The 13,686-nt window shown below is 45.6% G+C and overlaps 3 protein-coding genes across 3 annotated transcripts; 1 reads left to right on the forward strand and 2 right to left on the reverse strand.

Annotated features, from left to right (window-relative positions):
- Window positions 1–1,235: 1,235 nt before the first annotated feature.
- On the reverse strand, window positions 1,236–3,963 carry DFL_003796 (uncharacterized protein; the record flags this gene model as incomplete). Its single annotated transcript, XM_067632784.1, has 6 exons — window positions 1,236–2,650; window positions 2,710–3,055; window positions 3,109–3,305; window positions 3,369–3,535; window positions 3,618–3,790; window positions 3,883–3,963. The coding sequence occupies 6 exons, from the start codon at window positions 3,961–3,963 to the stop codon at window positions 1,236–1,238; spliced, it is 2,379 nt and encodes a 792-aa protein (XP_067491019.1).
- A 3,740-nt stretch (window positions 3,964–7,703) lies between these two features.
- On the reverse strand, window positions 7,704–8,102 carry DFL_003797 (uncharacterized protein; the record flags this gene model as incomplete). The annotated part of the gene is made up of 2 exons (XM_067632785.1): window positions 7,704–7,962; window positions 8,029–8,102. 2 exons carry the CDS (start codon window positions 8,100–8,102, stop codon window positions 7,704–7,706), a joined length of 333 nt encoding a protein of 110 aa, XP_067491020.1.
- A 2,533-nt stretch (window positions 8,103–10,635) lies between these two features.
- Window positions 10,636–13,150, forward strand: DFL_003798 (uncharacterized protein; the record flags this gene model as incomplete). The annotated part of the gene is made up of 3 exons (XM_067632786.1): window positions 10,636–10,920; window positions 11,229–12,564; window positions 12,630–13,150. 3 exons carry the CDS (start codon window positions 10,636–10,638, stop codon window positions 13,148–13,150), a joined length of 2,142 nt encoding a protein of 713 aa, XP_067491021.1.
- Window positions 13,151–13,686: the final 536 nt, after the last annotated feature.

Raw genomic sequence — 13,686 nt, forward strand, 5'->3', positions numbered from 1 at the left:
CTTCAGCTTCAGTAATAGGCGACCGTTTTTGTCTCAAAGGGAGACTGCCGGATGTTTCCAGATACTGATTATCTTCATACTCTCGATTTCTTTTGGGCGTCTTTCCTTCCGTATTCCACTGCGTGCAGATGATTCAATTCTCGGGGGATCTGACCCTAGATGGCCCTGTGTCCTATATTGCTTCTGCAACAATTAGTAAGGGCTGCCGTACTAGCCCCTAGTCACATTTGGCTTGGTGGAGCAGTAACGTAGTCGAAAGCCGTATCGGTATCATCCTGTTGGGTGCGAAGTTTTATGTTGATAGAGAAGCTTCCTTGAGTGAAGATGAAGCTCCTTTTTCGTGGGTGATGCAACCTCGAGACAACTATGACGCTCTAAGAGAACTAATACTTTCATAACAACCTCCGTCCGTCGTACTTGGAGGCTGCTTCCGATATCAGCTCTAGTCGACCTTGCCATTTTCAGTTGCAAAGATTGTGGAAGTTTGATAATCTCACCCTGCTCGTCATAAAATCATATCAGAAGCGTTCCAGCAAGCGGAGTTGAATGTCGGCCGATCAGCTGAAGTCCAGGAGACCTTGAAGTGAAAAAGGAGGTCCCGGCTAAGGTCCCGGCATCCTTCACTTCGTGTGCTTGTAACCTCGTGGAGGTACGCGTTTGGGGCGCACGCAAATGGCACAAAGACTGGCCCGTCCTGGCTACAGGACCAACCTTGCGTATTGGTCCCATAAGGTTTTGTTTGTTCTGAGGTTCTCTTAAATCCACAATATTTGTGTTGTTTCGAAAATACCACATTTTTGTCTTTTTCTGTTGGTGGGCTTGAAACACGAACAATAGTCGATCTGGATGCTCTCCAGAGACATCGACATAAGCAACAATAATATGAGCCTTTTCGCTGTATATTGAAAAAAGAAAAAGGCGGTATTCAAGTGATTAATCAGCTGGAAAGGTAGTAGGATGCTGCTTTTACGCTCACATCCAAATTTGGAACCTCAGAGTCTATTTAAATTTAAAGAAGAATTCAAATTTGCCTCACGCGTGTCAATGGGCAGGATCTCGCGGCCGCAGGATAAGAAACGTAGATACAAGTAAACTTACTAAAGTTAATGTTTGTCATTATTCAATACTCGTGTGAATAAAATGGGTATATGGCTCCTAAATACAAGCAAATAACACCTTTTGCTCATGACCATACTGATATACTAAACCAAGAAAATCCCACAACTATATCAAGTCTACACAAGGACCTCGCTCTTTCTAATCAGCCTCTCTAAAGCGGCCATATCTTCCGTTGCATCGATATAAAACCCCATTCCATCAGGCTCCAAGCCCTTCTTCAATCCTTCAGCTTCAATATCTTCTGGGTCCAAGTCTTCGAATATCTTCTGCCAGAGATCATCAACATCACTTCCAAGCTTTCGCTCGACAGTTGTATCTGTCAGATCGACTACCAAAAGATCATCTTTTCCCTCAGTGGTAGTATCAGCCGTCAACGAAACCGGGGTTCCAGGAAGAAGAACTCCCTCCAAAGGATCTTCGTCTCCCAAGTCCATTGGTCCGCCAGTGGTGTCCATTCCTTGGTTATTAGAAGCTAACAGAACCCCTTCAATAGCGCTTTCTACGCCACCAATGACATTTGATTCATCGTCCAGCATGCTAATTGACATAATTGACCCCAACGGTCCCATATCTCCCAAGCTTCCGAACAAAGCTTCAAAGCTGTCCTTCCCGCAGGTAGCATCTTCTGTCCTTCGAGATAGATATCCTCTCAAATCATTAATGAAGGTTGAAAGACTGCATAGTCTAGGACTCATCTTTGCTGTCGAAATGAGACCTTGGTACATGTGGGCCAGTTGTGACAACCGAGATTCGATATCTTGAGATGCAGGTGACTTGGATCTGTTAGGACCCCCGGGTGAGTTTAGCAGGTTTGCGGTTGAAGCTAAGGGAAATGCGAAGATTCCGAGAATGCAGACAAGGAATGATAGTGTGAGCCATGTTTCGAATAGTGGCGATCCGTGGAGTGTGATGCCGTTTTGTTTGGCCTTTTCAAATATTCGTAGGCTGGTTTGGGCGGAGTAGATACCAGCTTCGGACCATCGACCTTCATGGGTCGCGGTTATATTATCGTAGTTCAAGCCACCATGTGAGTTTAGGAGATTGAAGTTCGAGAAGCCAGCAAGAACCGGTGGTTTGTTTGTGCTGCGGGATAGTGTTGATAGGAGTGATGTTCTTGTGAGACGGAAGATGGCGCAGAAGTATAGAGCGTTTGTATGTAAGGATTTTATGAAGTCCGGTTGTGGTAAAGAAGTCGACAAGATCGTACTCCATCTTAAAGATGCAGGCAGGGCGGTTATAAATGTCTTTAGTTCATTTGAAAGTGGTTGCAGAAGTTCTGGTGTCGAGGACGGATTACGAGTCGCTTGTATTATCTTGCCTAAGATGAAAGAAATATCGGAGCTAGGCGAAGTAGGTGCTAGAGGCATCGCATCATGTGGTAAACTGCAAGTTCGAGAGGTCGTGAGAGATAAAATACGATCGAAATTGTAAAGAGAGTTCCAGATGCCCGTGTTGATTTCCGGGGAGGCTACATCAGATGTATAGGAAGGCTCATTGAGGCCAAGAGTTTGTGCCATCGAGATTGCCATTCCTATATGTTGCCCTGTTAGCGAGCCATTGTTTAGCAGATCTTGGTTGGGGTTTTCATACCAATTAAACTCGACGCGGCGGCTTCCCCGCCGTCAAGAAATTTATATATTCCCATTAGCAGTAGTACTTCTACCGATGACACATCGGGATTTTCCACCGCCCCAGCCATATCGAAGCTAACTTGAGCAGTTTTGAAATGCGCAGAAGCCCTTCCATAAGCTGCCTCGGGTGTTATCGACGACAGTTTTCGTTGTATCGACTTTGTCGAGGTAGCGACGCATTGGTATGAGATTGCTAGTATTAATTCCGAAAGACAATGTCTATTTACTGGGTGGCTCATGAATGAAGGTGTTTTGACAAGGTTGACGAGGTGACTATCGAGAGCTGGATCGATTATAGAGACAGCCTAGTATATCTTATTAGCCCCGGAAGTTCCACATCGTTCTCAATACAACTTACATGTGTCCGAAATATCGAAAGGAGGATTGTCATTTCATCATACGTTGGCATCCCGCCTTCCAGGCGGTCGACATGACTGCCAGATCCGCTTTTCTTGCAGCATGCGCGTACGCCAACTAATTGAGACCCCTCTCTTTCGAGAATAATACCCCGTAGGCAGTTTGCCATCTGCTCTGTGGTAGTCCGTGCATGTGGACCTATTCAATTGCCAAAGTTAGAGGCTGTGCATACCTTAACACTTGCCTAGAGGCATTGCTTACATGTTTTCTGAGGTGTTTTTCTGACTAGTGTGCTCTTTGAACTCGAGCTCTGAGGACTACCATGTGTACTTTGTCCATCCGAGACCGGGGATATTGGAGATGGCAGACCGGGTGACACCTTCGCATCACCTGGAAGCTCAAAGTTGGTATATGCGAGATTGTCCCGTCTTTGAAGTTCCCATGCAAGTTAGTTCACCAAACTTACGTAAGGACAAGGTATGTTCTCCCACAGGAGTCATGTCAACTTACAACAACTCGGAAAAGGGATTTCGGTCGACACTCGAGCTCAAAGTCCTCCGCTTCTTCGCAGGCGGTTCCGACGTCCTGATATCACCCACAGCACCGCTAAGCTGTGCCTGCGTTGTCGTCATGCACAGAACGCCGGACTTGATACAATTCCGACATGGTGTCTGGCCGTCACACTGGTAGATGCGGAGGTTTAATAATCTGGGGCTGGTGACAATGGTGTTGTTCCTAGAGTGAACGGCGAGATCGATTTACGGGGAAAGCATACCTTTTCTTTCCGTCGCTTGCACCTCGCGCATGCCTGCGCAACTCTGACACGCTTTTCCGGTGGTACCCGCGATTTGGTCATTGTGTTTACTATGTTTCTTACCACAACTGCGATTACAGACGACAATGCAGTGGTTTACTAATGAATGACAAAGATAGGTCTGATTCCTTTCCTCCGAGATGCAGTACTCTGCTAACCAAAGCTTCAAAAGAGAAGAGAACAAGAGATGAAGCGGGCGCGGACCTCGTTATCTATAAACTTCAGGGCAAAGGACATTCCCCAGACTGCCTCGGGTATCCTATCCCCCGCCTCACTCAATTCTCCCTCATGCGTAATAGCTTACATATATACATCATTTTGTCTTCGGAGCAACATCGCCAATTTCAAACCCAAAACGGGCGATTTGTGGGGAAGCTAGTGGGCAACCCACTGCAACCATTGGCCAAGTACCAGAGCTTGGAGCGGGATCTAGACATTATGTGAAAAGGGTCCAAGGAAATTCTTTTTCTAGACTAAACTAAACTTTACAAGTGTATGTACTGTGACAGAACTAGATTGCAAAGGAATAGTTCGAAGCTAGGCTGGGCCATGTGGTTGTGGAGAATGTGTATTGTGTCGGACAATACCCAGATTGCGAGCCTGTGTTGGAGATTTCGAGGGTTCTGGAGTGCCAAGACAAGCTGGATCTGAACAAGGGTATCAAGTGACTGGGTAAACTCCGTCCTGCTGACAATTACACTTCAATCGAGGAAACGAAAAAAATAGATCAAGCGAGATGGTCTGGGCGAGGGTTAGTGAGTGGAGGGTGAGGGGGCCTGGAGATAGTCTTAATCTCAAATTTTTATCTCCCATAGCTCGACCCTTTTTTTTTCTGGGGTTGGAGTTGGTGGTACAGAATGCTGGGTATTCACCGAAACATGGGGTTGCACACGCAGCGAGGTCGTTTTCGTTTTTCGTCACAAGTCCGAGTAGCCCGAGTATCCTCTTGCAATTGCCGGCCAAGGAGATTGGAGGACTCGGACGGGTTGCTCAACCGTTACGGCAGAATTACGAATTTGAGCTGAACCGGCTTTGAACACGGGAAGCACGAGTCAGTGCCTCCGACCTCGAACGTTTCGAACTGCTCAGCTCACGATGTTACTAACAACTTACCAAGATACTAGCGGGTTGGTAATGACTTTAGTAGCTTGGCGGTTTGTTTCCTCCATTTCCATCGCCTGTGATTCTATAGCTTTGTACCGCAAAGAGTATATCATATTAGTTTTTCGGAGACGAGAGCATATAGAATAGGATTCAGCAGTATATTGCAATGCTGGTATCGGTTCTGATATCATAATTTGACATATTCAAAGTAGTCGTGATTGGCCTCGTATACCACTTTGCACCGAGACCCATTTAGTTGATTTCGCGACAATCTCCGCTGTGTTGCATGTTGCCACCCTTGATAACCAGAAATAACCTCCTGTTCAACTTAGCTGACTGGATTCATGATTCATTTCGTGCGCTGTGTTTGTGGACATCCTACAACATTTGCCTTAGAGACCTCTGGCCCTCTCTTAGTTTAGCTCTAACACCAGCACCTATACAGTATGGCAGAGGAAAATAAACCTAAACATGTTTGAAATTTAGTAGAGGCTAAACTTATTAGGATCTTTGGATATTTCCCGTCCAATGATGACTTTCATAAGCTGGTCTCAACATTTGACATATCTAACTGCTTACACTCCGTATACTCCATGACACAAGGCAACACTGTTCGAAACTAGCAAACTAAAGAAAAATCCCCTGACCGCCACATACACCCTCAAGAACACGTTGTGGACGCTAGATTTTTCTCCGAAGTTCTCTATTCTCAATACTAATTAGTTCACTGGGGATACAAGCCCTATTTTAGGTAAACCGATTTTCCATCGATACAAAGTACCGCCCTATCAGAATTGTGACCGCTCCTAGGGTATCAAGCCAATCTGTCAGCCGGCCTGCGTGACATACACGCCAGATCGACTAGCGTCTGCAGAGCCGCCGGGGAATCTCCGGAGACATACCGGGATTCTGCGGATCCGACATACCTACATATTTTATTCTGGCGATGGGTTACTCTACGACGGGATCTTATAGAAAATTTTAGGTGGCAAAGTAATTTTGTCCGAACCGGCCGCCGGGCACGATGTTAACATCTTCGCGCTTCTCAGGTATTATACCATCAATTGATTAATGTATGTATATTATCTTGACCTGCACTAGTCCCTATGTTCGTAGAATTCAAAAGTTAATCTGTGTAACCACTCCCACTCCATTCAAAAGCACTGATTGCTTTGCTAGCTTGTCAAATTGAATCGAACCGATTTCTAGGTATCGTATCTGGATCATCTTGAACATATTGGGACGAATAATTTATGGAATGTTACTCACCAGATACATATAAAAGAGAAGTTTATCAAACTGAAAGTGTATTCACGCACTAAGTAGTGGCTTAAACCTTTATATATTCAATCATCTTGTGCGATTGAGTCTTACAAAGCCACCGGTGTTTAACGAAGTTTATTACAAAAGGATAGATAGATAAGAATTTGCCATGCTGCCTCCGGTTGGTCGAGACTAGGCCCTCATGACTAAAATGGTGAAACGAGTCTGTTAATCCAGCGCCGCCTCAGCTGTGCGGTGTGGGTCCAAATTCTTAGAACGGGCAAAGACAGCCACATTGCCGCATGCCGTTCGAAACTTGGTTACACAAACAGACAAGTAGTTAGTAATTTCCCGACAAGGAGTCAACTGGGTCGGACCATATCCAAATTATACAAACCCACTTAGTACACCTCTCGACTCAAATGACAGGTTAGAATAGCACTATTGATCTACTGACTAGGTTATCAAGCCATATATATCTTTTGCTAAGGAATTTCTGGCTTTAAACTGCTCAAGCCTAGCCTAACCAATCGAACGCCGCCAAGCAGCCCAATTCTAGTTAGACTATAATTCTTGCGAGCTTTAATTCACTGCGGACGAAATTTGTTTCGTGGACGGTGCAGGATGCGACATACAATAGCCTGTTGCCATGTTGTAAAACTGTTCTGCACTGGCTCCGGCGCCTCTCATACTCTGTAAGACGAAAGGAAATCAGGATATCGACCCAGGAAAATATCAATGATTCGAATACCCTAACCCGTCTTGGCCAATAGCAGCTTTCTTGTATTTGGTCTTATAGTACTAGCAACCTTGTATAGGTAGTCGGGCCGGCTCCAGTACTAATATTGGGCTCAGGTATCTATCGTTCCAAATCAATCAAACTTGGCGACTCTACTATATTAGTTTCTAAGAAAATTAAGGGCGTATTAACTTGTGTGTTTTACTATTATATTAATGCCGGCGTGTATCTCAGAAGGTATGAATATGTATTTGATCGTACATGCACATAAATCATCCGTAGCGCTTGTGGTACCGGAAAAAGCATATCATATACACCTAGGCTACTATATAATTCTCCTTCAATCGATAAACATGAAATATTTATATATTGCTCGTCAAGCCACAAACCCTTGAGCTCCCAGTGGAGCTCATAAGCCCTCCAGTTAATAACAGAAATTGCATCTAGATACGCCTTCAATATAGTTTGCACAACTTCGTATCCCGCCGTGAGATAGACTTCCAACTCGAATGCGTTAGATAGGTTATAATCGTTTATCATGTTAATGAAACTTTGGATGTCTTCATTAGGCACATCGATAATTTCTGTGAGGGCATTGGCTAATATACTAAGGGTTCTGAGGCGTATGTCGAATGCATCAAAGTTCACGGTTACGAGAGCATCGAAATCGGCTTGGTCATCCCCTAAGTATGACGAATCTGTAAGTTCCTAGCTTACTTTGTCGACTCCGCGCCCTAGGCCCCAAAGTTTCGTTGCGACGGTCTTGGCTACGCTGGTTGGAGAATTCGAGCCGGTGGGAGCTCAATCGAGTAAACGCTAGTAGTAAGCTTTTCGAGATTAGATATCCTGGTATGAAAGGTCCGATTGTACTATCACTGCTGTATTTGAGGCCTTCCTTAAAGGTTTGAAACGGGATCGTGACTACTTCGGCTTGTCTGTGATTTATAGAGATATAGTGTTAGAAGCAGGTCGACACAATCATGGTGATGGTTTGTACTTACGCTAGAGGTACTGAGATGAATATCATAGCAGTAAGCAATTGGCGTAAGCTTTGGGCTTGCGAATAGAATTTCATGTTGAAATGTTTTGACTAGATTTGAATGGAGTTAGGTTAATGTACTATATAGATACTTCCAACCCACGATTCTTTTATGACTGTAAGGCATACCTTTTAACAGGATAAATTTACAAGATATAAATCTTCTGTTTAATTATAAGCCATGTATGCTCTGTGTGGACGTTTTAGGTTCCTGAAGCGTGACCGAAAGAGCTCGTGGGAAACCGCATTCTCATTTTTTTTGCGAGTTGTGCGAAATATTACCTTAATGTGTTGACTATCTCGAAGCCGTCCTTTCGTATTGTATTAGTAGTTATATTCAGAGATATGTGAAAGATATTTAAAAGTCTTCGCATTTCTCTAGTCGATGCACAGATATCGCTATAGCGCTAGAGATGACTCGGGTTTTGGCTTGCGAGAGTTGGCTACAGGGTTGGAACCTTCCTGTGTTGGGCTCGGGATGTAGTTTTTGCGTTGCGCTGCTCTGAACTCTCCACCTTCGGCCGCATTTAGTGAAGCGCCCGCGCACTCATCAATATCCAAAATGTTTGATTATCATCGATAGTATACTGGTGAGAGCATCGCGCTCAAATTGGTTCGCTGCCCTAGGACCCCGTCCTCCAGTATTTCGTGGCTTGACTATTTACCAACAGTCACACTTATGCATCATGCAGGTATCAGCGAGCTCCAACTGTTTTGCCTGTCCATTGCATGTTCCATCAACAAGAGGCAAGAATAAACGTTCAACGTGACCATCTCCTATCCCAACGCCTTGGGAACAATGCCTTTGGCCTGCAAAAGGCTTGCATTTGCCCTGCAAAAGCCTGGCACAGCCAGCACCGAAAATGCGACCCGAGTTCAACCCATGCCTTCCCATTGTCAAGTGACTTCAAACTCGGATTTAGGCCGTTGTGTCGTCTCTCGCGCTTTAGAATTAAATCGAATTCGAAATTCTGAAATTTCATGATACTGAAGCTGAAGGAGAATAGAGAAAACAGCACCAAAATCTTCACATGTTAGCTCCTTGAGAGCTCAAATATTACCAACCAACGTTGGTGCCTGATGCCCCTGAAACTTGGAATCGATTTGCACACTCCTGGGTCGGATAAAGTTGTATATGCCAATGAAAACCTGGCTCGTTCACCGTTTACCAAGGTACGCACAAACTCAACTGTCCGTGCTCAGACGACTATGAAACTTTTTACGATGTGCGGGGTTTGCACAACAAAGACTTGGCCGGCTGGACCATATTTCGCCGATATCTCGAAATTTTTAACCCGAAGCCATGAATCATGAAAGCCATGCACTGTTGAAATAAAGATAAAGAGCAATCCGCTCCATGGGTCCAGATCTAATTCAAAATCTTATTTTCTTTAGATCCGACCCATAAGATCCATAAACATTTGCTTTCTCTTGTTTCTTTATCCGAATTTGTGGAGCAAACTGCAGCCGCAGACGAGCTCGCGCACATTTTAAGAAGCCAACCAACAGTTGGGTTTAGCAACGCCAAGGCTCCACTTCGAGCGTCTACGGACATCTTAAAATATCGACAGCGGATGAAGCCGCAAGCCAAGTTCTCGATACTTGATCGTTCTAAGACTCTGACACGCAGATTCTAAAATTATCCTATATGAATTGCTCTTAATACGCCCGCCTCTGCATCGAACTAAGCTCCACTGCACAAAAGAAAGCGGCAAAAGCTTGACATTGGGCGTGCCGTCCTTTGTGGTTTCTATTCTAGTCGTCATCCACACCATCTGCTGCATGCGCTGCACTCCACTCGCACATTCGCACCCACCGCCACGAATAACTTAGTACTTTTACGATACGAATATGTCTTATTGAGTATCTAATCAGACAGGAGACAAACCGAATGTAGACAGGCTTTACAGTCCTTGCGCAATTCTCTCCCGGATTACAAACTTATTCAGAAAACCCTGGCCAATAGCTTAGAGCCTGGCGCTTATGCTCTCAACCTTATTCGATCAGCCTGGACACAACACCTAACACTAAAGATCCCGCACCTCCAATCCATTCGCTAAAAGAATCTACGAGATCCAATAGCTCTCTCGTACAACAGGGTTTGGCAGTCAAAGAATCCCTTGTCGGCCATATCCATTCTTTCCCTCCCACGAAACATTGCAGGCTGAGAAGGAGGATGCTCTCCGTGCCTGCAGCTTTTCTACAGTTTACAGGCTGGGGGCTTGGGAAGTAAAAGCTTGCATAAACCTATTGGAGGCAGGTTTACGAATTGAAAGACAACGGTATTCGGCTGCGTTATCCTAGCCGTCGCCTTTGCATCCACATCAACTCTCGTCTTGCATAAGCTAAGCTGCAAGGACGCAAGCATTACTGCAGCCGCAGTTGAACAAGGGGCCTTTTGACTGTATTCTGATTGGAACTTTCTTGTTCAAAGTTCGATTCTTTGTGCGGATCTAAACGAAGAGGAGAACGGGACAATAGTGGCTGCGCGAGGGGGCCCGGGTGTGGAGGTATTTTTTTTTTTTTTTTTTTTTTTGTCAAGAAACCTTTAAAGAGGCACGAGAAAAAAATGTCGACCTCATCTTCTTCTCCATCTTCGCGGTTCTTCGCTGACCAGTTCACTTTCGCATACCCTTTCCCTCAGAGCGGGTACTATCTCTTCCCCGCATCTACTGGGCATCTGCAAGTAATACCACCCGCAGTCGCAACACTCAACTCTGCGATCGTAGGTCCTGTAATAGGAAAAGTTGTGAATATGAATTTGGTACGGTCGCTTGTCAGTTCGAAGAGGGGATCCCAGGGAAATTCCGTCAGGGACTTACAGATATCCCATCCGCAAAGCATTAACCAGCAGGTACGTTGTTAATATATAAAATTCCATGACCTCAATTATGCTTCGGAGTTCATTGTCATAAACCCCCCCGACTGTTTGAAACCTTAAACGACTGCATGCAGCAGCTTCATGTCCTCCTTGCCTGCTGGCTGCATGTCAGCTTCCATTCTTTCAAAAATCTCATGGCAAAATACCCCTGTTCCGCCTTGCGTTGCCATGCCCGCTTTTTTCCGATGTCGATATATTCAGGCCGGGTTGAGTTTCATGATGAAAAAAAGTTTGAACGATATCTTTAATTTCAAACGATACTAACATCGATATGTTAACAGCTTTCGGTGGATACATCTCGCCCGACTCTTCAGGGTGTTAACCGTAATTCGCTGATCCAACAGCAATCGCCTGGTATCCAAGGATTCCATGACTTCTCTCGTCCGGCGCAGAGACAGTCTCAATCATACATTCCGCCCCAGGGCCAACAGTTCTATCCGACTCCGCAACCAAATGGCTTTGGTTTCCCTGGAGCAGTGGGGAGCCCCACAGGTGGTCCAACTTCACCGGCCTTTATGGCTGGGTCGTCAGGGTTTGGACAGTTCCCCGTATCTCCAGTCGACTATCCGACTCCTGGAGCGACTCCATTGTCGACCCCTCGATATGTCCTTCCATCCGTCGTAGCATCCCAGATGGAAATGGAATATGCACCGTTCGTACGCCAGCAGCAACAGCAGCAACCCCCTCCTCCTCCTCCACCGTCGGGTCCACCCCCAAGTCAACCAAGCTTTGCATTGTCAGATCGAGAATGGCAGGAAGCTCTCCAAGCGCAAAGAGAGTACGAACAGCGAATGGAGCAACAGCAGAGAGAACAGCAGATAAGGGAGCAACAAATGAGAGAGCAACAAATGATAGAGCAGCAAAGAATGCAGCACGAAGTGCAAAGGAATTCCATTGGCCAAGATGATAATTTCGACGAGAGAAGCTTCTACGACGTCCCTTCCAACCGAAGAAACACACAAGCCAGCGTATTTTCCAACAATTCAGCACTTCTGCCGACAAAGTCGTTTGGTGAATCTCTATTGCAAAAACAGCAGGAAGCTAGGAAACTTAGTATGCCACTGCCTCCGAAAAAGTTGTCGCAAGAGGAAGAGTTTTATAGCAGCGTGAATTCGAACCGCTCGGCTACAAAACTTGGTGTGGCTCAGTTTACCCCAGACAGTGATACTCCATTGTCTCCTGGATCAAAGTTGCAGGAGCCTCCAAAGCCTGGATCTTTTTCAGTGGATGCCCTGTCAACAAATTCCTACCCTGTCCCGACACCAGTGTCTGCATCACGAAAATCGAAGGACCCGACTCCATTTTCAATGATCACGGGGCGATTCCCTAATTGGTTTATCGATGGAACCCCCTTGCCGGCGACCGAGGAAGACGACAGTAGCCATGGCCCACTGGCAAAAAGGAGACGCACATTGAGTGAAGCGGAGAGAGAATCTGAACAATTCTGGGGCATCTTTTACAATGGAAATGGGCAGTGGTCGCGGATGTGGTATCGATTTTTGGATGGCATCTACGACTATTATTTACGCACTAAGTGCGTAGGTAAGGAAGGGCTGGATCCCCAGACTTTGGGTCAGATGTGGGAAGAGATGGGATATAGTGTGGAGGAGAATCTTTGTAAGTCTACGCCGTTTCGACATCACGTGATCCAAATACCCAACTAACAGGGTACTTTCGCACAGATGAATCTCAAATTCAACTCGCACAATCTCTGTTCCATCCGGACCCAGAAGATTTCATCTCCAGCTTGCTCACAAATTATTTCTCTCTACTCGATCTTCCCCATCTTCTCGAGCAGCCACCAGTCCAACCGCCTCCATCTTTCCTTCCTAAATGTGTAAATCCAACCCCACCAGTTCCGATCCCGCTCTTGACTCGCGATGGCTTCCATCGCTATTTTATCCATCAAACGCTCCTTGACCCCACCATCATGTACGAGCGCTTCAACAAGCTTCTCAAAAACCGACCGACTGGTATAGTAGACCCAGAGACCAGCCTCCTTTTCGTAAGGCGGGAAGCGGGAGGGCCGATAATTCCCCGAAAAAGTTTCCCACATGCGGAAGACGGCACGGCTGAGGAAGTTGAGGAGAAAGTGAGGGGCTGGATGAGGAGTTGGGTTAAGAACGAGGTCGAGGGTTGGGTTGGCGGAAATGACGGCCCCCCGCCGCCACCACAACAGACACAACCGCCTAATATGTTCTAGTATGGTGTGCCGCAAAGTCACGGAGACAATGCATTTATGCAACGACGAATATGGATTGTCCTATGGAACATTTTGATTTGGATAGGGTATCCGTTACCCGCTGGGCTGGTTTACGAGACACAAGAAAGATAAAATCTTAAAAAATTGATTCAAGGGGCGGTTGTTTAGTATCAACGAATGTCTACAAGGTGTTATATGCGCAAGCTGGGCTATGGAGTTTACGAGTTTTGATCTTTCATCGCGACACCACTGTCATTCTCTCATTCGTGGGTGTATTTTGATACTTGATTCTTCATGTCGGCATATTTGCACCGTCATTTTCTATAACTATAATTTCGATTCATTGTATCTATTATACCAATATATCCTTCTGGTCAAAGCCTTTATATTTTCCTTCTGGAATCACCTTGTCCCTACGTCTATTCTTGGGAGTTTGCTCTAGCACCAACTTGTTCTTGCAAGCAAGACCGCCCTTTCTCAATATACCACACAACTCAAAACGGTATCAGAACATCGAACACAAAGGCCCTAGTTAC

Source organism: Arthrobotrys flagrans (genome assembly GCF_004000055.1).
Source record: "Arthrobotrys flagrans strain CBS H-5679 chromosome Unknown unitig_0, whole genome shotgun sequence".
NCBI classification, from domain to species: domain Eukaryota; kingdom Fungi; phylum Ascomycota; class Orbiliomycetes; order Orbiliales; family Orbiliaceae; genus Arthrobotrys; species Arthrobotrys flagrans.